Source organism: Pseudonaja textilis, chromosome 2, assembly GCF_049901715.1.
Source record: "Pseudonaja textilis isolate UNSWEBS1 chromosome 2, rPseTex1.2, whole genome shotgun sequence".
Lineage (NCBI taxonomy): Eukaryota > Metazoa > Chordata > Lepidosauria > Squamata > Elapidae > Pseudonaja > Pseudonaja textilis.
This window is the reverse complement of record NC_141991.1, coordinates 186050323-186077001: the sequence shown is the minus strand read 5'-3', so window position 1 is coordinate 186077001 and position 26679 is coordinate 186050323. Positions and strand designations below refer to the sequence as shown.

The 26679-nt window shown below is 39.0% G+C and overlaps 1 protein-coding gene across 1 annotated transcript; it reads left to right on the top strand.

Annotated features, from left to right (window-relative positions):
- Window positions 1-26679, top strand: LURAP1L (leucine rich adaptor protein 1 like). Its single transcript, XM_026718407.2, has 2 exons — window positions 1-617; window positions 25953-26679. Exons 1-2 carry the CDS (start codon window positions 339-341, stop codon window positions 26328-26330), a joined length of 657 nt encoding a protein of 218 aa, XP_026574192.1. The 5' UTR covers window positions 1-338; the 3' UTR covers window positions 26331-26679.

The window sequence follows — 26679 nt, the reverse complement described above, 5'->3', positions numbered from 1 at the left end:
AGGGGCTGGGGTTTGCAAGCCAAATAATGCTGCTGCTGCTGCTGCTGCCGGAAAGCGGCCAAGGCGACCCATTCGGGCTGCCTCCTACGGCGAGTCACCTGGCTGGCTGGCTGGCCGCTCGCTCCCGTCCTCCGCTCCACCTCTGACGGTCGCGGCCGGGGTGGATTACAACCCCAGCGGGACGAACATGGGAAGGTCGCCGAGTGTCGGGCGGCGCGGCTGAAGGCTTAGCTCTTCTCCGACAAATCCCCCTCCACTCCCCCCACCTTCCCCACCCCCCTCCTCTCCCTCCGCGGTTGCTGTTCCTTAATCCGAAAAGCCGCCTTCGCCCCGAAGCCATGGAAGATTGCGCCCTGCCCGACCTGCGGGACGTCGAGCTCAAGCTGGGGCGCAAAGTCCCTGAGAGCCTGGCGCGCTCTTTGCGCGGGGAGGAGACCGCCGTCACCCGCGACAGGGAAAAAGAGCGGGAGCAATCCGGCGGAGGGCCTGGCGTCGCCGGCTTCTCCGCTGCTCGAGCCCCCCGAGCCGCCATGCTCGGCGGCGGCGGCGGCGGCGGCGACAGCACTAGCGCGCTGGAAAGACTGGAGACCAAACTTCACCTCCTCAGGCAAGAAATGGTGAGTATCCCAGCTCCCCCTCCCAAAGCGAGGCGCCAATAACAAGGCAGCAGCGCCGGGTCTGACCACTGTACGCTACTGCTCCGCTCCTCGTTTTGGCCAGCGTTTTCTGAGTGCCCGCTTCTCCGAGAGAAACTGAGGCGAGAATAAACTTTGGAGGGAAGCCAAGGACGCCAGATGGGCCCAGGGGTGATTAGGGCTGTTTAAAACAAGGCAGGAGTGTGTGTGTGTGTGAGAGAGAGAGAGAGAGAGAGAGAGAGTTGTGATTTGAAGTGCAGGTGAATAAACAAGAGTGCTTCTGAGCGTGGCACAAGTGCGAGGGAAGGCAGAATTTTGGTGGCTCCCTTGGGATCCTGGGATCAAGTATTCGTTGGGAAATGGTCTCTCTGAGATCCAAGCTTTCAAAAAAAAAAAAAAAGTCCCAAAGGTGCTTTTTTTCAGGAGGCAGCTGGACTTTCTTGGTTTTTTTTTTTTTAATCTTTGAAGACATTTCACTTCTCATCCAAGAAGCTTCTGATGTCAGAGCTGAAGAAGCTTTTTGGATGAAAAGCAAAAGGTCTTCGAAGGAAAAAAAAAAACAAAGAAAGTCCACTTCCCTCCTGAAAAAAGCACCTTTGGGATAACCATGACCTGGATGCCTGAGAATCTCTACAGACTTTTAAAAAACAAGGATGCTTTATGAAGATACTTTAGCAAGGTGTTGTATGTCTCCTTCCTTTTTGGCTTCTCCAAAGGTATGTTTCAGGTGAGTTTCCTTAGTACCCTTTTTCCTCACAAGGGATGGAGAGATCACCTGTCCCCCAAATAGTCCAAGTATATGATGGACAGAAGTAAAAGGGTAATTAATGGACATGTTGTTCCATATGGACTCACAGCACATTTTCTTCCTCCTGCTATGTATCCAGTCTTGCTCTGAAAGACTGGAAGGCAGACTGTAAATCAACTGTGGGGTATGCATGGGGGTACAATTTCTGTTGCATGTTGTATGTTCCTGGAGTAAACTTCCAACTTATAAGTATCAAAACTTGGTCTTTCTTATCCACTAATGTGCTGAGCCCTCTGCAATTAATAAAGCAGTGTCTTATTTTTTTTAATTAAATAACTTGAAAACAAGCAATACTTCCTAATGAAGTGTTGGGACATTTCTGATGACAGGAGTCTACAAATACAGAAGGATTATTTTGATAAGTTAAACATTTCCCAGATGAAAGCCTGTCTACTACACGGATTCGTCTTTGCTTAGAATTCAGTTGTTCCTCTTCTTGATGCTGGAATCAACTCCATCACTATGCCATTACTTGGAATTCTTTCAAAGGTTTTAACTTGTGCCCTGACTTCATCCTGAATTTCTTCTCAGGACCATGGCTAGTTCCTAGAACATTTTTATGCCACTGTAAGGAAAGATGTCACTGGGCACATGCAGAGTATCTGCAACTGACCCACTGGAGCCATGGGTACCCGATGATTCTTGGAACACCAAGACATTTATCTCTCTATGTCAATCAATCATTGTATTTATTGTATTGCTCATAATTTTAACTTTGTAGACCCACAGTTCTATATATTGATTTAAGTATTTCATGGTACATGGGGTAAAGGGTATACACTTTTGTTAGGAAAAATAGAATTGCAATACGTAATCTCAGAATACCTAAGCACATCTTCTCCTTTTAACTCTATCCACAAAGCAAGCCAACATGAAAAAATACTGTCTTGCACTAATAATTCATTTCACGTAGTATCATTTTGAAGCAAATTGTCTGTTTATTCAGAACTACTGTATTTCAAGAAGCACAGCTCCACTTTTTTTCTAGGAAATTCAAAACAACCAACCACATAACCATGCTATACAGTCCCGGTTTATAATAAGCATATGAGAGTTTTAGATGGGGGTTCCTGCTCTCTCTCCACTATCAGGTTCAGCAAACTTTAAAAATTGCAGGCAGCAATAGCAGCCATCAAAAGAAAAGATTGGCTACAAAGAATAAATTAACTTAGAGCCTTGGTTTGCTTCAACCAGTCCTTTCTTAAATTAGTTGCTGACCATCATATTTATCCAAACAGCACCAGTTTGGTCATTCTTCTCATTTCCTTTGCCCTTTTTACAAAGAATAAAAAATGAAATTGAGTGTGCTGAAACTTACCCACCCTTGACCGTTAGTTTAGATGCCAAGGATGATAAATTAGTGATGTTCCATGCATGTGGTTTAGCCAGACCACCTCTCCTTGTTCAAATAATTTAGGATTACCATGGTGGTAAATTCGTTTGTCCATGTGCTGCTAAAAGGTACACCCAAAGATGGTATCAGAGGCACCTGTTCTAGCTTAAAGACACATTCAGCAGTGGCTGTTCTTTGTTCTGAGAGGCAATCATAGCTGTCGATTGGCAGTGGCAGGGAAGCAGAAACTAGCATTACCCAATGCACGTGGTTTCCCAGACATATCCTTTTGCAAAATATACACTAGTTCATATTTACAGAAGTTATACTGTATAATGAGAACTTTGAGTAGAGTTTGAGCTCTTCCATTTTACTGTCTTATAGTTATTACTTAAGAAAGGACTTGGCTTCCCTTTACACCAGGGGTGTCAAACTCGATTTCATTGAGGGATGCATTAGGGTTGTGTTTGACCTCAGGGGGTCAGGGTGGGTGTGGCCAGGGTGGGTGTGACCAGCATGACGTCACTTGTGTTGGGTGCCTGTGGTGGCCCAAGAGCTCTGCCAGCGAAAACGGGCTTTTGAGCTCATTTTTCGGCTATGACAACCTCATGCAACCCTCTGCCAGTGAAAACAGAGCTCATGGAGGACCGCATGTTGCCCTTACAATCTCCATTTTTGCTGGAAGAGGCACCACGGGCCAGTCCTTCACTATTTCCATGGTGGCCCTGCGGGCCAGATCTAAGCACCCTGTGGGCTGGATCCGACCCCCAGGCCTTCAGTTTGACACCCCTGCTGTACACTATTGACTTTTTTTTATCCACACAGATCTTGGATGGGTGGACATATATTTGTCAGATATACTTTACTTGGGGACTTGTACGAAATATAGGATGGACTAAATCACCTTAATGATCCCTCTATTTTTAGATGACAGGGCTAGGTTGTTTTTCAGATTCTGAGTGACCAGGACCATTATGTTGATTTGAGATCTCTGTTCTCAACTTTCTCCTCATTGTGTCCTGCTTCCGTGTTAGATTTATCTTTAGTTTTTGTTTTCCCAACAAAACCAATAAATGGGAGTTTATAGGGAAGTGCAATATCTGAAGTAAGTTTTGAAAGTATATTTCAATTGATTAGTTAAATATCCTTGAATGTAAAGTATGGTAGAATGCTCGGTGCTCTTTGAGCTTGGTTGTTTGTTTGCAGAAGTTTCATTACCCAACTAAGTAATATCATTAGTGTTTAGGGTGTTACCTACTTGGATAATGAAATAGCTGCAAGCAAACAACCCAAGCTCAGAGCACCAAGGACATCCCGTCCTGTAGTTCAACCAGAACTACATATATTCTTTTCTATTGCAAAATATAGGTCCAGCTAACCAATCCATTAGCTGATGTCTCCTTTCCATAGGGCCTCTTCCAGAACAATTGTCCATTTCTTCCTTCTTCAATAGAGCCTTGTGTTATATATCACACTTGAAATGGAAATTGTATATTTGGTAGCAATGTATATTTGAACATTAGCTGCATGGGGCAGAGAATTATAGGGAGTATTTATAACAATATTCACGGCTGCCTTATATGCTTCTACTGCAAGAAATGAACAATTGCTGGCCACAGAGCTTCTAGCTGCCCTTAAATTAATTTCATGCATTCCTGGATTTTATTTAAAAGCCACCCACTTATATTGTAGGAGTAATTTTTTCCAACCTTCTATATTGGGAGGAAGGGGAAGAAAGAAGGTATGAAAGAATAAAAAAGGAATATTTGGAGAGAAAAAAGACAGTAGTTGGTCTCGCCCATGTGTTTCAGCCCCACCTTCGTTGACAAGCATCCTCCTACAGATTATCCCAAGGGAATACGGCATGAGGTTGTCCACCACACATTGTGGTGCTTTTTTCAGCACCAGGATTTCCAGAACAATTAGAAGGTGTTTTCTGAGCTTTCCTGGGATATAATTTTGGTTGCTACCATATTCTAGCTATACAAGTAGCTTGTCCAATAATGAAGAGATGTTGACAGATATCATCTCAGGTGTCAAACTGAAACAAGCTGGGAAAACACAACACAAAAACTTTGGATTAAAAGAATACAATTTTTGTGAAAAGGCAATGAAAGGCCTTACTACCATTTCCATCCCTTTTTTCGTTATGAAACTAGATTCCCAGATCTCACTGCAACTAAACGTTGGAAAACATTGAGTCTCCTTTTGTTTATTTATCAGATTTATATAACCTACCATCTTAGTGACACTGAGTGGTGAATAATAATCAGGAAAGAAAAGAAAAGCACAATATGAAAAACCATGTTAATACTTATGATAATAATGAAAGATAGAAACCATAGGAGAGAGAGAGAGAGAGATTTAAAATGGCCACCTGAAGAATGGACCCATCTGAGCCATTTAAATCAAATCGCCAGGGGGCTGCAGGCCTGACAACAGCCAAGACTTCAGAGGTTTACAGATTATCAAAAAGGATGGAGCTAATCTAATTTTGAGGGGAAGAATGTTGCATAAGGCAGATGCCATTAGCAGGTGCCATTAGTAGAAAAACACGTTTCATGGGACTCATCAAATCAATGTCCCTATGCAATGGGTTCCTGCAACATGCTTATTTTATCAGATCTAATAGGATGGGCTGATGTAATTGAGGAGAAGTAGTCCCTCAGATAACCTAGTCCCATGCCGCACCTTGAATTGGACTTGAAAGAAAACTGGCAGCTAATACAGTTTGTGGAGCAGAAGTGTAATATGTATAGATAACGTCTGCAATGTGGCATTCTATACCGGCTAAAGCTTCTGGATCCTCCTCAAGTTAAACCCCATGTCAAGCTTATTGTAATAATTCAATACAGAGGTGACCAGGGCACCAGTGACTGTAAATAGGGATTGCTGATGATGCAGGATAGAGCACAAACAGTGCACCAGATATAGATGTACAAAGGCTGTCTTAGGTAGTAAGACAGCCTTTGTAAGTGAGACAGTAGGTAGTAGGCTGTCTTAGCCGGGGCTACTACCTGCTCCTTGTAAAGGAGTCATGAGTCTAAGAAGACCCTCTGGAATAGACTGGGTCTATCTGGGATAATGCAATCCCATCCAGCACCAAAGATGGCAAAGCCCTGGAGTCATTAGGTCCACAATCCAAAGTCACTCACTTGCCAGGGTTCAGCTGAAGCCTGTTGTTCTAGACTTTCACAATCACCAGACACTAGGACATGGGTGTCAAACTCGCCCTGTCACGTTGCCATCACATGATGGTTTGTGATGTTTTTCCCATTTGCGAAGCTGGGGTGGGCGTGGCCTGTGTGTGATGCATCTGGCCCATGGGCCGCCAGTTTGACACCCCTGCACTAGGACAAGATATTCATGACATCACTTAAATTGACATGGGTGAAGATACTTTATTTTCATCGGCATACTGATGAAACCGCGTGGTGACAGACGAGCCCACCCAAGGCCTCATGTAGATGTTAAAGAGGAGAGGAGAAAGCACTGAAACCATGTAACACCCCACATCGGAGCTGAAATGGGGCCTCTCTTCCAGAGGTGGTATTCAGCAGGTTCTGACCAGTTCTGGAGAACCAGTAGCAGAAATTTTGAATAGTTCAGAGAACGGCAAATATCACCTCTGACTGGAGATTCTACAGTCTGCTTCCCCTACCATGTCCACCAAGCCACGCCCACAGAACCAGTAGTAAAAAAAAAAAAAAAAATCCCACCACTGCTCTCTTCCCTGATCAACACCAATTGGAATCAGCTCTGAAGGAAGGAGGTGAACATTTCAGCCCCAATTCTCTGAGGCAATCAGAAGGATACTATGGTTAATGGTACGGAAAGCCCCTGAGAAGTGAAGTAAGGCAAGGATGAATGTATTACATCCATACCACCCATGACAGATGTCATTTAAAAGTGCAACCAATGCTGCTTCTGTCCAATACCCCAATCTGAATCTTGACTAAGGATTTAACAAACTTCATGCTAGATTTTGATGAAATAAACCATTGTGTGCAAGCTGATATACACAATTCAGATTCATAGACAATATCTTAAAAGCAAGGAAATATAAGGAGTATTATTAAAACAAGTTTTACTTCAAAATTAGTTTTCTCATGTTATTAGTAAAACATTCAAAGATGGTTCTCATCAGTGGTGGGTTTCAAAATTTTTACTACCAGTTCTCTGGGCATGGCTTGGTGGGTGTGGCAGGGGAAGGATACTGTAAAATCTCTATTTCCTCCCCACCCCACTAACCTGCTTTCCAGTTCTGTTCTCCTTTTCAGGGCAACAAAAGAAGACCCAGCTGATCAGATGGGACTTGGAAGGCAGAGAATAGATGGGGGTGGGGCCAGTCAGAGGTGGTATTTGCTGATTCTCTGAACTACTCAAAATTTCCACTACTAGTTCTCCAGAACTGGTCAGAACCTGCTGAATACCACCTCTGGTTCTCATAGTTGTTTCCAAGCCTTGAGAAACAGGGCTTCCAAGTGGAATAATCAAGTATCATACATTGTGAGAATATCTTCTCTCACAGATCTTTGCACAGGCCCATATAGACTTAAAACTTGTTGATAGCCTGGATGTTAAGATTATTCTCTCCAAAAGAACTGCTCCACCTACCTGATAGAATAAGTACTTGCTGACTAATCCAGATACTTCTGCTAATAGTTCTCTTGTAAAGAAGTTTGAGTTCCTTTGAAGATAAAAATTTTCTGGTTGCATTGATAATTCCCCTTCAGTTCTCTTCAGCTTAGCATCTCTTACACAAAGAAACCAGAGACTAAAAGAAGATTAGTGGCTGCTATCACACTATAGCAATTGGCTTGGCCTTCTCAAGTCATTTTACTTTGCTCCTTGACATTTTCAGCTTTTTTTTTTCCTTTTAAAAAAAGGTCTTTATCTTAAAAAGATATATAGTAGGATTGTCAAGAGCAATTGACACTCTCAAATAGTTGCTGGAACACAGTCATCCTAGACATATGTGCAACAGGATCAAATCTGAGTCAGTCACATGGACCAGAGGTTTATTCTTCCTTGTTTTGGGGTTCATGCTGGAGCCCATCGTCAAAGAATTTCTCTCTCTCCAGAATATGTGCACTGTGATATTCTGCGCATTGTATTTATTGTGGTGCCTGGTTGTGTGTAGCTTTTGGTTGTTAAATAGGGTGTTGATGGCTGGCTATTAAATTGTTGATTATTGTTTCCTTGTGCCACTGCACCCTCGGCACTCTTGTTGAATGACAGAGGGTCTGTTTTGCAGGCTTCAATCATTTCTCTGGCTATTTTTGTCCCTGCTCAGCCAACAGTCATAGTAACCTTGAAATTGAATGCATGGCCTTGTTCATGGTGGTGTGAGGCTTCTAATGAGTTTGGGTCTCCTCTTATTCATGTTCTTTCATGTGTGCAATAGTTCATCCTGCTCACCTTCCAAGATCTCTAGATGTTTATGGGCCAGATATTACTTTCATTTTCTCACAGTGCCCATGAGCACCTGATTTCAAATTATTAGGTGTAACCAACATGACAAGATAAAATAAAGACAGACAATCAAAGGGCTTCTGTGACCCTTCAAAATTTATCAATAAATTGGTCAATTTAACACAATAGAAAATGGAAATAAATTGTTTTTTTAATAAATAATACAATGTAGCAGACATACTTAACACACTTTCCCTCCTATTTCCCTATAAAAAAAACCCTGTTAGTTGAGTTGGACTGTGAGAGAGAATGACTGGCCCCAAATCACCCAAAGCTTTCATGCCTAAGGCAAAACTAGAACTCACAGTCTCCTGGTTTCTAGTCTGATGCCTTAATCACTAGAACAAACTGGCTCTCCAAAACTATGCTGCTTTAGCTTTTTGATTGAATAACTTTGATTGAATAACTAAGGAGAATTTGGTTTGGTTAGTGCTTGGATGGAAGTCACCAAAGAATGCCTGAACTCTAAGCTAGACTTTGTAAGTTGAATAACTTCTTAGAAGAAGACAATGGGAAATCACTTCCATACCTTTGCTTTGCATAATTATGTCCACATAGTTATCAGGTTATCTGATTCAAGACTGTTTCTGTATCTTTTCCTCTTCTCTATAATCCTGGCTGTAGGAGGAGGAGTGCTGCAGAAATGGAATGAGGTATATGTTGGATATATTTATATTGAGTTGCTTCCTACAACTCTATGATTCTGCTTTTCCCTCCTGTTGTCTGTTGGGTTGTGTGCAAAAAAGGTGGCATGGAAGAAAAATGGAGCAGACACAGTATTAGTGAAGGAGTAGAAAAGTACAGACTTAGATGACTATTTCCAGCTTAAATTTGGGGGGGATTTCTCAGGATCTGCTTTCTCTAGTTATCTGGGGAATGGTAGTCAGGGAAACTATTAGGGAACACAATATAACCTATGTAAGGACTGTGGTGTTAGTAGGTAGTAGATAAAAGAAGAAACATAGGTGGCAGGTATATTGGCTAGTACCATTCCTAGAAGAAAGGTGAGAAATAATTACATAAAGAAAAGTGAAGGACATGTGCTCTTCTCTTTTCTCCAGGACAACATGTCTGTTGAGAATTTGGGGAGTTTCAGAAATAAATTAATATAATGTAATGTGATATAATACAATACTGGGAGTATACCAGGTTTAGGAAAACTGCCAGATACTGTAACTCTGCTTTGTAGAAATGTTGATTGTCTTCCTTATTTGCACTGTTTCCTAACAGGTGCTTAAGATAATATGCAATATAAATACCATTCAAATATTCACAGCATTCTTAGTATAATAACAATAAACACTGTTGCAGTATCATTCATAAAATCCAACCTAAGATATATATTTCAAGGAATGCTATAGAATAAGATAAACCATCTTGTAGCAGTAATAAAAGTCTAACAAAGCAAAGCAATCTTTGCTCTGTAAAACACATAAAAAACGAATTTCAGGGATAGTATCAACCAGCAACGCTTTTGTGGCTGGTGAATATATACAAGAGATCTGATAAATATCTTCAGGTGTAAGCGTCTAATTTCCCTCTTGGCATTGAAGGTTTTTGAAACAATCTGATATTGTTACAATGGAATCCTTGGTGCTCTCTGAACTTTATTGCAGACATTTCATTACCTAACCAAGGAACATCATCAGTGCCCTATGTTTCCTAGTGGGATAATGAAACCAAACAACCAAGCTCAGAGAGCATCGAAGACTCAACCCCAAGCTACATATATTCCCTTCCATTGGTAATACACTACTGTAAAATCTAATGCTTCATAGAATAAGATAGACAATATTGGGGCATTATTAAAATAAAAGTCTAACAAACCAAAGCAGCCTTTGCGCTCTAAAACACATGAAAGAGCCAATTTCATCTAAGGCAGGGGTCGCCAACCTTTTGGACCTCAGGGACCACCAAACTCATAATTTTAGATCCCAGGGACCACTAACTGGTTCTCTGGATGTGGCCTAATTTGTGAGTGTGGCTTGGTGGCCATGTGACTGGCTGGGCATGGCTTGTATGTAAACATTATAAATATTTATATAAATATTTTTTTTTTTATAAAAAAGGAGCAACTTTTACCCAAAATCAGGCAAAGCAGGCAAGCAGATTGAGTTGTTCACAGAATCACAGATTCTTTCAGAGATCTATCTGTCTGCCATTGTCTAGCTCAGTCTGTCACATAAAATTTGCTTGCAAGCAAACTCATAAAATTTGCTAACAAGCAAACTCACAAAATTAACTCACAACATACCATGCATGTAAATATTGATTTTTTATTTTTAAAAAAGCAACTTTTACTCAAAATCAGGCAAAGCAGGCAGATTGAGTTGCTCACAGAATCATTCAGTGATCTATCTATCTGCCATCAGCTAGCTCAGTCTCTCAAATTTGCTTGCCGTGAGTCTGCACTGAATTTGCTTTCAAACAAACCTTCAGTCCTAAGGGAGGTTCGCTGTACTTAAAAGTAGAGCAGAAGATCTAAAGACTAGCTAGAAAGCAAGAAATCCAACCATTTCCTGCTTCCTAGCTAATCTAAATTTCCCAGCACAGCAGGACAGATGATGGTCAGAAAAAGGAAAAATAGAAATTTAGCAGGCAAGTTTGCAAGGTAAGGAGTTAGTGGGAGGGGAAGATTCCCATTGGCCATGTGGGCGGCACAGCCTTGTGTTTCTGTGCAGCCTGGATTAATTGCTTTGGAAGGGTGCTCTGGGGCTGAGATTTCTCTGAGGCCCACCAAAATTTTCTCATGGCCTACCGGTTGGCAACCGCTGATCTAAGGGAAGGAGTTTCACAATCAGGATGCTACTACAAAAAAGACCTCAGGGATAGTATTAACCAACAATGCTTCTGTGGCTGGCGAATATACAAAGGAGGGGTTGATAAAAATCTTAAGCAGAAAGCTTCTAATTTGCCTGTTGACATTGAAGGCTTTGAAAGCAATCTAATTTCTTAGTAAATGTTCTTTATATATACTTCTTGCCAAACTATATCCAGGATCATAAAACTGCTTCAGCCTACAATTCTCATATTGCTCCTCTTTTTCTAAGGAAAAGAATTTTCTGAGCTCAGCATAAAATCATGGATATTTATTTTTAAACACAACTTTATGCCACTCACGTAAAACCAGCTATCCCATTATATGCCATACACTTTAAATACTTAGTAGATATACTTTGATGGGAACAGTAACTGTTAAATGTAAATATATCAGAATAAATATTATTGTTCTCGTCTCCCTTTCCCTTAAAAATCCCCACTATCTGTTTTTATATATCTAAAACTCACTTTGGGAAAAAGCACTTAATAATTCATTTAGCCAGCAATTATGTGTTTGCTAGATATAGGAACATTTCCTCTGCATGCTTTAATTGCTATTTATTCAAGGAAAGGAAAGGGTAGTTTTGGTCTTCATGTGGCAGCAAGTTAAGGCCCAAACAATGTAATCAGCAGCTAACTTTACCAATTCCTGAGATGAGGTCTTGTATGTTTGTTGTTATCAAGTTACACATTTTTAATACACACCAAGGAAACTAATATTTAGATACACTGAATGTAGGTGGTTACTATTTAACATGGTCTTTAGTATGGCCAAACATTTTAGAAAATCTGTCAATGACATATTTGGCCAAGTTGATAATTGAATTTAAAGAAAAAGGATTTAAACTTGGACGAACAATATCCAGCACTTTATTTTTATACCAGTTTAGAAGGGGGATGCCAGGAATTTCTGGAAAGAGGACAGTGATACCTTCCGAGTGAACCTGTCATGTACAACATTTTTCACACCATGGTTTAAGTCAGTCGAAGGCCTAACTTATATTCTGCCAAACAACATTTTTTTGCCTGTGAATGTCAATGAGACAAAATGGGGATGGGTAGAATAGAAAAGTGCTCCTTAGTTGGAAAAAAAAATGGGCCCTCAGAATGTATATGCACCATTGCTTATCCATCCAAGATCTAAGTAGACAGCCAAGATATCTGTCAATCAGAAGCTGAAGACATCTGAAGCATCCTTCTCATATTCAACTATGATTCCTTTTTTTTTCTGTCCAAAGATCATATAGCTGTGGGGATTGGTAACCAGCTATTTTTGAAGACCCAGAGGCGCTCTACCTCTGCTACAGAATACAGTTGCTGTACTGTAATTAATATTTTGCAAACATGTGATGCTAATATAGCACTTAGGTACAGTTTAGTGCCCTCAGTATCAGATCCCAAAAGCCCTGTATATATATCAGGACCAGGAATACATATGACTTCCATGCGGATGGATATACAATTTATACAGATGTTGGGAAACAGTATACGTGCATGTGATACTTATATACAAGAAAGAGGATGCTCAGAAGCTACCACATGATCAGAAAAGTGTCTCTTATTTTTATGTCTAGATATCTCAACGTATTGTGCAACAGGAAAATAGAGCTGCATTAACCCAAAGGTGTTTTTTAAAAGAGGCAACTGGACTTTCTGGTTTTCCAGTTGCCTCTTGAAAAAGCACCTTTGGGACAACCGTGACCTGGATGACTGAGAATCTTCATAGACATAGAGCTGTATTAAGTGCAGAAGTGGTAATAGCTGTGTAGAAGTAAAATGTTTTTCAGCTATAACAGCAGTCCCCAACGTTTTGGGTAGCAGGAACAAGTTCTGTGAGGAAGGTTTTTCTGCGGACCGTAGGGGGCATGGTTTTGCGTGCTGCCTGCCTCCCACAGATGGGGCTTTGCTTGTGTGTGCGGCCCAGTTGCTGGCATGCTGTGGACCAGTGCCGATCCATGGGCCACGGGTTGGGGACACCTGAGATATAGGAACAAACATAAGAGAATAATATCAGCTACATCTTATTGTTATTTGAGTAACAATGATCCACGTTTGTACAATTAAAGTGGTACATTGAGAAAGATCTAGGGCAATTTTAGAAGATTTATTAAAAAGATATTATTTTGACTATTTGACCACAAGTCTTTGCTGGTTCTTCAGCAAACTATTAACTTCCCAGCAGCTTTCAAAATGTTTGTTTTTTTTTACATTCATAATTTTCCAAATAATTTTACTGCTATTCCCATATGTGCAATGAGTCCATTCAAGTCACCCAAATTGAATTCTTGTAATTGGTGATTTCATAGGCCAACCCTATACAAATAATATGTCCTTATATAATTCAAGGTTATTGTTGACTGTAGCCTGGTAATTTCCTATCCAGCTACTAACCAAGCCCAGTTTAACTTAGCTTTCAAGCTCATACAAGATTAGTAGGTGCTGCTGAGTCACGTGCTCTAGAAATAAGCCTATATACATTACATTTACCACTCCCAAACTGGTTTTATTTTTTTTAAAAGGGAGTTCTTCAACTAAATCCCAGTTCCTGATCACTTCATGAACTTAACCATGTAGTTTTTTTCAGCATTAATACAGAATTAATTTGCATTCAAGATTTTGAATTCAAGGTCTTTCAAGGTGTTTTTTTTTTTTAATTTCCCAATCCATCCTATAGACCTAGAATTGCCTGGTCTTCCATTCTAAATTCTAAACCAGGGGTGTCCAACCTTGGCAACTTTAAGACTTGTGGACTTCAACTCCCAGAATTCCTCAGCCAGCTTTGCTGGCTGAGGAATTCTGGGAGTTGAAGTCCACAAGTCTTAAAGTTGCCAAGGTTGGACACCCCTGTTCTAAACCAAATGTAGTCAAGGCCAGTGAAATGTTGCATTCAGCTGGGATGTTAAATAGGTTAGATTGCAACCCCCTTTATCTTCAGCCACTTCTTTCAAAGGGGACAGGTAGGAAAAGGAAGTATGCCCTAAAAACATACATCTTGAAATCTTACTTGTAAGATTTCTCCTGACCCAATATTCTGTGGTTAAAAATCCAAAAGATCAGGCTATGAACCAATTAGTTTAAAAGGAATGGGTAACTCAGAATCCTCATGTACATTCTCAAATACAAGTACAAACAAGAAATGGTTTTCCTCATTGTTAATATGTTGTCAACCATATGTTATAGAGTCTGTGCACATTTATATCTACAGCAATCTCTCTGTTGGCTTTTATTACAAAGAATGGTTTTTATTACAAAGAATGGGCAGTGTCGAGATAGTCCTCCTTCTCCTTCCCTTCCTCCTCCTTCTCTTTCTGCTCTGATAATGTACTTTCAAATTCTCTCTCCTGACTTTATACTGCAGTCTTGTTCAATATGTAGCATGTGTTCCAAAATTTTCCAATTTTCCTCACTGCTCCGTTATCACTGGGCATTGACCTAAATGTTTACATTTGTTTTATCAGAGCAGTAAGTTTGTAGTGGGAATGTTCTAATTACAATTTGTTTCCTTTTAATGAGAAATGTGGACCACATAAACAGTAGGCTTCCCACTCATTTATTTACCAATATTTGCCTATTCATCTAAAAACTCAGGACAGATGTGACAGTCCCAATCAGGACAGTCCCAATCTACTTGACTTTAGCCCTCCCTGTATCCATGCAAGGGAAAAAGTAATTTTTGAGGTTCAATAATATTCTTTCATTGTGGCACATCTACTTAGATGTCATGTTTTTATGTCATAACCTTTGGCTGTTATCATATTACAATACAAATTCATTCAACGTAGAAGCAATTCCTGCTTATACTATCTTCCATTTATCACTAATATTCATAATAGAGTCACGCTGAAGATCACAATCTTAATCCTATATTTGAGCTCCTAAATCAAAGGGGTTTGTAAAATGTGTTTTGTTGCCGATGATGTTTCCGGCTTTGTAGAAAGATGCAAGAGAAACCTCTGAAAAAAGTGTGTGAGAGAGAGAATGGGAAAATATCTACATCAGCATTGCTTTTCTTCCTGTATACAGAGACAATGAGACCATATTCTTTTGCTGCTGTTGTGATCTGTGCCAAAAGTGAACCTGTCATGGTAGAATAATCTTCTGAAATGTGGGAGAAATCAAGAGAAATCAAGCAGAATTGGCAAAATAAAAAAAATAAAAAGTGGAAGATGACCAAAAGAAGAAATGGAAGAGGATAACAAGACCAGTTCATACGAGCAAAGAGATCAAGTGAATAATCCTATTGTTAGCCAAAAGAATGATCCAAATCAAAGTTTCTCAACCTTGGATCTTTTGAGATATATGGACTTCATGCTGCCTGGGGAATTCTGGGAACTGAAGTCCACATCTCTTAAAAGCACTAAGGTTGAGAAACTCTACCCTAGACAACTTTGGCAATAAGGTGTCCAGTAGGGTACTGAAATACAGGTTTACATTACATGGTCTGCCTTTCCTTGTATTTCCTAAGGTGGCTTGTTGCCTTTGGTTGTGATAATGGATTCTGCCCCAGAATTAGAATAAGTACTGTATGTGTTCATCAGCTAATAGAATCAGTTCTTGTTTGCTTCTGAAATCATTTCCATCAGTAGCAATTACTTCAAAGCCCCTGTGCAGGTTGTCTCATACAGTTATTTCAGAATTAAGCTTGGAACATTTTGCAGACATCTCCCCCCTCGCAACACATAAATACACACTTTATACATCCTTGGTGTTGTGTTGTATCAGTCAGTAGGATCATGGCTAGATATGTTTAATTAATATAAATTACTATGTTGTTGTTTCTCAGAACATTTTTCTGTCTGTGCCCGACTGCAACAGAAATACATTTGATGAATGTAACTTCATTACCTTCATTCCTCTGTACGTGTGTCACATCTCAGCAGAAATACAGAACATTAATTTAAGTGTTAATTGGCTGGTAATCTATTACAGTAATGAAAGATTTACAATTTACATGTCTTTCATTCTTACTGTGGATAACCTTATGCTAATGCTTCAGGACAGTATTTCATTAAAGATATTTTACCATTCAGAATTCAAGATGTAAATCTAGGTGATCTTACATGTTTAAATTGATAGTTTTCCTTCTGTTGTTTAGTTTTGACACAAAGATGGATGTATGGTCAGCTCCTTACACCTTTGCATTTGTACCATAATCTAGTTTAGATCTTTCAATCTGTGTTTTAAGACAACTTTAAGTATCAATTATTTTCATTTTGAGTTTTTGTCTAGAATAAAAGGATTTATAATTTATAAAAATTTATAAGGATGAATAGAAAGTGAACATAAGTCAAGGATATGTGGACGTTCCTTGGAACAAAATAAAAAGAATTACATGACAGAGTGCCATAGAAGAGAATGATGTTCCAATGATGGGAAATATAAATAATGATGCTTATGGAATAATGAAATGAAAAATGCAGTGGGTAAGAGAATAACATACATAAAAGAATGATTGATGCAAAGAAATGAGAATGCGAAAATATAATATATACACAAAGAAAAGGACCATTGCAGAGAGAACAAGAAACAATTAAAAGAGATCAAGAAAATGTGAAGTCCTTTTTTGTTATATAGACATTGGATTTATAAGGAGAAAACAAACGTGAAAATGGATTCATACAAAGTATATAGGATAAAAACAGAAATTCTAAGGAATAAATGGTTGAAAGTGAAATAAATATGGAATGAATGAACAAAAAGGAACAGTTGAAGTGATTCGTTCATATGAAGAGAACAAGGATTGAACTGCAAACCAATATATGATAGATTAATGCATCTATTGAGGGAAAATCAAGGAATTTGAGGCTATCTGCATCATGCTGAAATATATGAATATATGAATATATATGTGTGTGTGTGTGTGTTTTCTTCAGTTTTTGCGGGTACTTACATGTATATATTCCACACCACAAGCCAGGCAAACACCTGGGCACAAACAGATCCCCCCTGATACCTCCTGCTCAAACACACCCCAGCCAGGCACCCAGATGAAACCTAGCTTGCTAATAAATGATAGCCATCCGTTTACTCGGAGCCAAGCCACACTAAAAGCCTCCAATACAGGAAACACAGTGTTGCCAGCCAATCAAGACAAAAAAAGCTACAAAACAGACAGAAGATATTAGAAACACCAATCAAGCAGAACATAGCAAACTCCAAGAATAAACACAGACCAAGACTCCCAACCAACCAGGATGAAGAAAAAACCATTCTGGCACAGTAGTAGGCTAGCATCAAATTTGAAGCAGAAATTGCTGTGAAAGTCTGACTCACAGACGAACACAATACAGAAGCCTGATGATGGCAGATGAGATTCTGCTGAAACGTTGCTACAACTTTAAAAGCACAACTATAATGACGGAAAATACCCGAACAAAGCTGAATACCATGTGTGTGTGTGTGTGTGTGTGTGTATAGATATAGATATAGAGATATATGCAGGTCTTGGGGTGTTCAGGTCTTTTCCCATGTAAGATTGAGAGTATCTAGGCGATGTTTTGACAAGGTCCCACTCGCCATCTTCAGGCTGGTGCTTTCGGCTTCGTGCTTGTGCGAGCAAAGCATGATCGGAGGTGTCATCTCTCTATAAATACTGGTGGAGAGGTTGGCTCTGTTGTCATTTCTTGACTGGTTGATGGAGTTGATGTTTGCAGATTGGCTGGCTTTTTCATAAGAACATGTGTGGCTAAGGTATTGGCTGTGTGTCTATCAGCCTCCTGTGTTGTAACGAACTGGGTAATGGGCTGTGTGATGACCTTCTGAGTTCTGTTGTTTTGACATCCTGCATCTTGTGCTGTAATCTCCTGGGTCATTGGCTATGTTGTAACATCCTGAGGTTTTGTGGTGTAATCTCCTGAGTTCCGAGATGTGATATCCTAAGCTGTGATGTGACGTTCTGGGTTTTGGTTTGACTCCGAGTTTGAGGTCTGGCTGCATTATTGATGAATCAGCTAACTACTTTTCTTGGCTCATGAAATTTGTATCTGAAAATTCATTCACTGCTGTGTGGTACAAACGTTTCATTTTGCCTTAGTTATTCTGCAGATGCTAAGATTTTGTAAATTCTTGAAGATTTTATATCTTGCCTGTATAATAATAAAACCAAATATAAAAAATGGGAACTCAGTTCTTCAATTATATAAATATACTTACATATTCAACCTTAAAATAATCAAACAAATTAGAATAATCAATTTTAATCAATTAAAATCAGTGAATTTAAATTGCAAAATTAAAACAAATGTTATATTTAGTGTATTTACTACATGAAGTAAATAGGATTGCAAAGGGATTTAGCTTGTTTAGTTCATCTTATAATTTACACAATCTAATTTTGGATATGTCTTGAAAATACACTTTGACTTTATAAATAATAATGTAACTAAATTATGTACATTTAATAGGAATCTATAGTTGGGCTTTTGTTTCCATTAAAATACATTTGGGGCTGACCAATAATTGATGGGTTGGCAAAAAAGAATGCCATGGTTTTTTTTTAAATAACCCACATAAACTTTAAGGAATTTGTTAATATGTTTTCAACCTGGTTATAATGGTAGCATTACAGTTTCCTGTCTCAAATAATTTTATTACATTTTACAGAGCCTACACATAAAAGACAATATAAAATAGCAATCAAGAAAAAGTAAAGAGTATAAGATAGCATTAAATATTACAGTTATGTCCGTATTAAAAGAAACCATCTGTTTTCTCAGTAGTTTAATACAAAGAATCACCACTGGGAAATGAATTATGTCTGAAACAAGCAAAAAAAAAAATTCAGATTGAAGTATCAAGTGTTATGAGTTATGCCTAAATGGGCATTTCTGCACCTGGTGAAACACAAATAGGTTAGATCTCGGAAGCCCTGCTGAGACAGAATTATCTTGTGCTGTATTCGTTCATTCATTTATTCATCTCTATTTTCCTTTCCTCCCAGACTTTAAGAGAATGCATATATCTCATCATTTTATTCTCACAACAACTTTGAAAATTTAGCTAGGAGAGCCATTCAGCACTCTACCCCTTACTCAGAACTTGTGGGAATGAGGATTTCAACTTTGCTTTTCCTATTCCCAGGTTAATCACCATATCATGGCATTTCCCATAACACAGAGATTTAGGTTACACAAAGATTTAAACCCATATTGTATTCCCTCTTCTACTACACCAGTGATACGAAAGACATACCTCATACAACACAAAAAAAGCCCAGGAAACTGTACCATGTTGCTTCTTTGTGGCACTCAAGAGTAATGGCTAACAAGACAAGTATGAGGATATTTGAATATTTAGAGTAAATCAGAATAGAGCTGGAAGGGACCCTGGAGGTCTTCTAGTCCAGCCCCCTGCTTAAGCAGGAGATTCTACCCAGTGGTGGGATTCAAATTTTTTTACTACCAGTTCTGTGGGTGTGGCTTAATGGGCGTGGCAGGGGAAAGATACTGTAAAATCTCCTGTCAAAGATAGTATTTGCCAGTTCTCCAAACTACTCAAAAATTCTGCTACCGGTTCTCCAGAACTGGTCAGAACCTGTTGAATCCTACCTCTGATTCTACCATTTCAGACAAGTGACTGTCCAATCTTTTCTTTAAAAACCTCAGTGATGAAGCACCCACAACTTCTGGAGGCAAGCTGTACCACTGCTTAATTGTTCGCATTGTTGGAAAGTTTCTCCTTAATTCCAGGTTGCTTCTCTCCTTGATTACTTTCTATCCATTACTTCTTGTCCTGCCCTCTAGTCCTTTGGAAAATAAATTGACCCCTCTCCTCTTTGTCACAGCCTCTCAAATACTTTTCTGTGTGGAGTCCTTCTATGTGGTTTGCAGATTCTTAGTTTTGGAAGACAGGGGAAAATAGTTATAATCAGCAATATCCTGCTTTTTCTTACAAGAAAGACAGAATACATATAATTCTCAAGCCATATGCAGAATGGACGAAAAATGTCTGCATTGACTTAGTTGTTTTTCAGTAGCTTAGTTGTAATGCCAGGATTTCTGTGCGTATGCTAGAAAGAATTGGACAATTGCATTAGGAATATAGGCATATTTATCTTTTAACAGCTTTTACGTTTACATGTAGCATAAGACCATATACACTGCTCAAAAAAATAAAGGGAACACAAAAATAAAACATCCTAGATCTGAATGAATGAAATATTCTTATTAAACACTTTGTTCATTACATAGTTGAATGTGCTGACAACAAAATCATACAAAAATTATCAATGGAAATCAAATTTAGCAACCCATGGAGGTTGGATTTGGAGTTACACTCCAAATTAAAGTGGAAAAAACACTATAGGCTGATCCAACTTTGATGTAATGTCCTTAAAACAAGTCAAAATGAGGCTCAGTAGTGTGTCTGGCCTCCACGTGCCTGTATGACCTCCCTAGAATGACTGGGCAGTCTCCTGATGAAGTGGCAGATGGTCTCCTAAGGGATCTCCTCCCACACCTGGACTAAAGCATCCCCCAATTCCTGGACAGTCTGTGGTTCAACATGGTGTTGGTGGATGGAGCGAGACATGATGTCCCAGGTGTGCTCAATTGGATTCAGGTCTGGGGAACGGGCAGGCCAGTCCATAGCATCAATGCCTTTGTCATGCAGGAACTGCTGACACACTCCAGCCACATGAGGTCTAGCATTGTCGTGCATTAGGAGAAACCCAGGGCCAACCGCACCAGCATGTGATCTCACAAGAGGTCTGAGGATCTCATCTCAGTACCTAATGGCAGTCAGGCTACCTTTGGCGAGCACATGGAGGGCTGTGCGGCCCCCTAAAGAAATGCCACCCCACCCCATTACTGACCCACTGCCAAACCGGTCATGCTGGAGCATGTTGCAGGCAGCAGAACATTCTCCATGGCGTCTCCAGACCCTGTCATGTCTGTCACATGTGCTCATGTGAACCTGCTTTCATCTGTGAAGAGCACAGGGCTCCAGTGGCAAATTTTCCAATCTTGGTGTTCTCTGGCAAATGCCAAACATCCTACACGGTGTTGGGCTGTAAGCACAACCCCCACCTGTGGACGTTGGGCCCTCATACCACCCTCATAGACTCTGTTTCTGACCATTTGAGCAGCCACATGCACACTTGTGGCCCACTGGCGGTCATTTTGCAGGGCTCTGGCAGTGCTCCTCCTGTCCCTCATTGCACAAAGGCAGAGGTAGCGGTCCTGATGCTGGGTAGTTGCCCTCCTACGGCCTCTTCCACGTCTCCTGATGTACTGGCCTGTCTCCTGGTAGCACCTCCATGCTCTGGACACTACGCTGACAGACACAGCAAACCTTCTTGCCACAGCTCACATTGATGTGCCATCCTGGATGAGCTGCACCACCTGGTCCACTTGTGTCGGTTATAGACTCTATCTCATGCTGCCACTAGAGTGAAAGCACCACCAGCATTCAAAAGTGACCAAACCATCAGCCAGAAAGCATAGGAACTGAGAAGTGGTCTGTGATCACCACCTGCAGAACCACTCCTTTACTGGGGATGTCTTGCTAACTGCCTATGCTTTCCACCTGTTGTCTATTCCATTTGTACAACAGCATATGAAATTGATTGTCAATCAGTGTTGCTACCTAAGTGGACACTTTGATTTCACAGAAGTGTGATTGACTTGGAGTTACATTGTGTTGTTTAAATGTTCCCTTTATTTTTTTGAGCAGTGTATTTCCAAGTGATTTTTCTACTTATATGCAGAGTAGGGCTAACCATACAGAAAAACAAAAATAAAAACTACAGTTGCCCCAATGTTTAATTTATTAAGTAATTTAATCTCTATTTTATTTGTTGAAAATATGTTTCTAGTCTGAAACATTCAGATCACTTAAAACAGGGATCTTCAAACTTGGCAAGTTTAAGACTTGTGGACTTCAACTCCCAGATTCCTCCTCCAGTCATGTTAGCTCAGGAATTCTGGGAGTTGAAGTCCACAAGTCTTAAACTTGCCAAGTTTGAGAACGCTTGACTTAAAATGTAAGACTGAAACATGATGAAAATTGAAATTATTGGAAGTGCGGGAAAGAAAAACTTATTTTTATATCTGGTGGACATGGCCGGAAGTGAAGAAATACTGGAATACAATCAGACAATGGCTAGAGGAAATTATAAATCAGAAAATTGAATTTAATCCAGATTTTTTTAATTAGGTATAATAACACAGAAACGTAGTAAAAAATAGGTACATTATATTACATATACTAACAGCTGCAAGGATTTCGTATGCGCAACTTTGGAAAGAGAAAAGGATACCATCAGAGAGCATAGTTATAAAGAAAATAATAGATTATATAGAGATGGACAAGCTAACATTGAAATTAAAAGACAAAGAAGATTCAATATATTATAGAGCCTGGGATGCCTGGTATGAGTGGTTTAGAAATAAAAAGAAAGTAAAATGGCAATTAGAAAAAGAATGAGGAAGTATGTAAATATGTTACAGAAAAGATTGAAGTGTAAGATGAAATATATTGATTTGTAACAAGAGTAAGATGTAAAAGTAATGGAATAAGTAATCATATATTGAAAAATGTAAGGAAATGTAAAAGATGTCTTGATGTTGATAACAATGGATATATTTTTATTTTATGTTTTTAAACTTTGGAAAATTAATAAAATATTTTAAAAAAGAAAAAAGAAAATTGAAATAAATTGAAATAATTGAAAACCTGAATAAGATGTTCAGGGAATGGAGTATTGAAACTTTTCACAACATTGGCTCCAACCTACAACTTATTGTAGCACGTTAAAAGTGTGCAAAGTAATAAAAAAAATGTACAGCACTGGAAAACTGTGCTGTTAAATATACTGATGAATTTAACCACAACCATCAGATGCCATAGCTAAAAATGAGATGCTGAGAGTTGTAGTTTACCAACCTCTGAACAGCCACAGATTAGGTTTAGGTTCTGTATACTTTTCACCACCTTGCAAAGTCAGTGGGAGTTGTAAAATGTTGGTACAAGTTTTCTATCGGGGTATTTTATATGGTCATGCTTCCTAATTAATTAATGCTTTTATTGCCGCTCATTTGGTGTTTGGAAAAATCCTTGTGATATTTATCTGTTACTTTAACATACCAAGGGCAGTTTTCTAATGTTATAATGATAGCCCTTTGCATTTGAGCTGCTTGATGATAATAATTTCACAATTTGCTCTTCACTTTTTAAGAAGGATGAGTATAAATACTGTACCTAAGTCTTTAATTAAAATAACATTGCCTTTTTGCAATAAAGACAGTTTATAATAGTTGCTGTTACAACACGGCTGAAACTATTTCATTATTTGATGTGGATGCATCATCATACTTCACAGGAAAAGCCATAGCAAATTAAAATCAGAAATGCTAAGGGAATGTTTGAAATAATGGCTTTTCCAAATTTCTATTCAAATGCCAACTGCTGAATTGAGAACAGGATGTGACTATAATTTTTGCTACTCTTTATCACAATTCCAAAGAGGTTTCTGAGATCCACTAATTTGTTTATCTATATGATATCATGAAAGATTTTTGTTGGTTTTTTAAAAATACAGTAGCCTCATAAAAGGCAGCGTCCCTTTACTTACAGAATGGATTAAATAATTACTTTCCAGGCTGGAAGAAAGAAGAGGGAAAGATATAGGTGTCTCATTCCTAAATATAATTACCAGTGTCCAGTTTTCCAAGTCACAGTTTCTTACAAATCTGTACCAGACTGTATCCCTTGATATTTGCTTGGATAGAAATTATGGAAGGCTGTTACCAAACTGTGCACTTAGTGGATCTTCCTCTTGGGGCATATGTTTATGATGCAGCCTAAAGGTTGAATTATCAAAGAGGCAAGGTCTTCCAGGAAAGGATGAAAATGTGGCCTTATGAAAAAGAAAAGACGGAAGATGGGGAAATTCGAAAGTTGAAGATAGGATGCAAAAAATGAGAGGAGGAATAGTTACAAAGGGTTCTTAAAATGCAGAATGGGAATTAATGGAGAAGAGCGGAAGGAACAGATGTGAGAACTGTAGAAGAACGCACCAATTCTTTGGTCAGTGGTCAGAAAACAACCACCAAAGGAATCATTTGAAAAAGACAGCAATGTGTAAAACAGTATATTGGGACAGAGTTGAGATTTTGGGTGGGTGGGGGAAAATAACCCTGGAAAGAATTATATGCAAAAAAAAAAAAAAAAAAGGAAATGTGCCAAAAAGAAGATAAAAAACTCACTTCCTCAGAGTCTGGATTTTTTTTTCAGTTTATTGTAAGCTAATAATGCAGATGTTATATTCATATATCGGGGGAAAGGGGGGTTTAAGAGTAGTGGATAAAAGGCTACACTACACAATACACACTATTCATTTTCCCCATATAACTCTCCCTCCAGAAAAATGCCCACTTTAACTATCAGCAAATCTATGGAGATTGTTGGATCCAATTTGACTACTCTGGGTTAGCTGGGTAACAAAGAAGATAACTGTTAATTTTATATAAATACACATAGATAAATGGACATATACCTGTGTGCCAGTGTTGTACGTATCTATATTCTCACTTGAAATCTACTGATTTTCAATGTCTGTTGTTTTAATTAGAGCCGTCTGTTTTATTTTAATCAGTAAAAATAGGTAGATACATATTCATATTTAGTATGCTAAAAGGCACAAATTATCAGCTAATTGTTGGGAAAGTAACTAAATTAATTTTTTGAGAAGAAAGAGCGATCTGTTTTCTGGACAATCTACTATTTCCTCCAAAATTCAGATTTATTGGGTTTTATATCACACAGAGATACATGCTAGGTATGCTATTTAGTTAAAGTATGAATGTACTGCATATCTAATGGTTAAGTTTTATTCCCCAAATGGGAGAACTGAATGGAAAAGCTTGATGCACATAGGCTACAATAACAACAATTGAATTTTCCACCTATTATTACTGCAGGGAAGTTTAATACAATATAAGAGAGAGAAACAGATTGTAAGTCTGTCTACACATAAACTTTACCAATGGGTGCATATCATCATCTTAAAGTACTTAAGGAAAAATGCCTAAAAAAGGATTTAGTCACTAAGTTATCACTAGGTGTGCTTTTACCCATATGCAAGACTTTTATTATTATGCTTGAGAATTAGTCTGCTGCTTTCTTTTCTTGAGTTCTGTTATCAGTCTAGGTCTAGGAGATGGAGAGGCCAACCCAAAACAGACAGGAAATAAAAATAATGTGATAGGACTAGCATGGTAATATTCTCTAACCATGGCTGTTTGCCTCACTACCAACAATATTTCTATTTCCCTAAGCAAAACAACTATTTTACTGAATTTTATTTTTATAATCTGTGCAAAAATCAGCCACTGTATGGCAGTCCTGCAAAACAAAAACCCGCAAAGCGGTGCAATCACTATGCCTATTTTGAAGTAAGCCCACTGAGTCTAGCGGGACCTTCTTCCAAAATAAGCATGTGCAAGTTTTACATTGTAGAACACAGTAGCTCAATAAATAATAGGGAAGGAAGCCAAAGCTAGTCCTTGCCAACCCATTCAGCTGTAATGAAGATTTATGGAGGGCATTTTTATGCACAGTCCAGCCTTTAGTGGGCATTTTTAAAACTATTAGTATATATTTTTCAAGCAGTTATCCTTGTGTACTTCGCTTCTTCTTATAGAAGAACCAAAGGCTCATGAAACAGGCATGAAAGATTGGCCTCATTTTGCTCATGCTAACAAGAATTCAACTGCTGATCTTCTAAAAAACAGGCTAATTTGCACAATTCCGCATGTTGCATCTTTTATCATATATTTGACATTTTATGCATACCAGTAGTACAGAGCCAGGGGGGACGTCCCTTGTGATCCCTTTCTGTGCTGATCATAGTCTAATTGGCTGCTTGTCCTTGTGGTTGCAGGTTGATCTCAGAGCCACTGATGTCAAGCTAATGCGACAGCTCCTGATCATCAATGAAAGCATTGAATCCATCAAGTGGATCATTGAGGAGAAAGGAACCATCACCAGCAGGGGCAGCAGCTTGAGTGGCAGCCTCTGTAGTTTGTTGGGCAGCCAAGAGACCTCCTTGAGAGGCAGCTACAACAGCTTGCAAGACTGTAGTGATGGACTGGATGGGATATCAGTGGGAAGTTACCTGGACACTTTGGTGGACGATATCCCTGGACAGCAAACTCCTTCAGATGTGGACCAGTTCAGTGACTCTTCTCTCATAGATGACTCACAGCCCCTACATAAACTTCCCAAGATGGAATCCAACGAGTACTACTGTTTTGGTTAATAAACCGAAGATCTACAAGAGACACACGTGCACTTGTATTTATGATTCCTCTATGCTGCTATTTGATGTAAGCATTTTTAAAGCACCTTTAGCAAAGATAACGTACTTTAAATTTGCTCTCCTCTCTCTCAGTTGCTGCTCCTAGATCTTATTCTCCTTTCTTCCTGGATGGTTGCCCTCCTTTTGTTATCTTAATTTATTGTGATTTCTTTCTCCTTTTTTATAATATCTCATTTAACTTCTTTTTTATAAAAATAAAGATAAAGGATATTTATCTGCATTCCTAAGTGCATGAATGAATTTTTAGATAATTCTGCATCTTGAGGACAATAAAACACTTCCATTATCT

What these genes read in the sequence shown, in the direction of transcription:
- LURAP1L (XM_026718407.2), top strand. Translation starts at nt 339, where the DNA reads ATGGAAGATTGCGCCCTGCCCGACCTGCGGGACGTCGAGCTCAAGCTG. An exon ending in ACCTCCTCAGGCAAGAAATG is followed by an intron (nt 618 to 25,952) that starts GTGAGTATCCCA and finishes TTGTGGTTGCAG; the next exon opens with GTTGATCTCAGAGCCACTGA.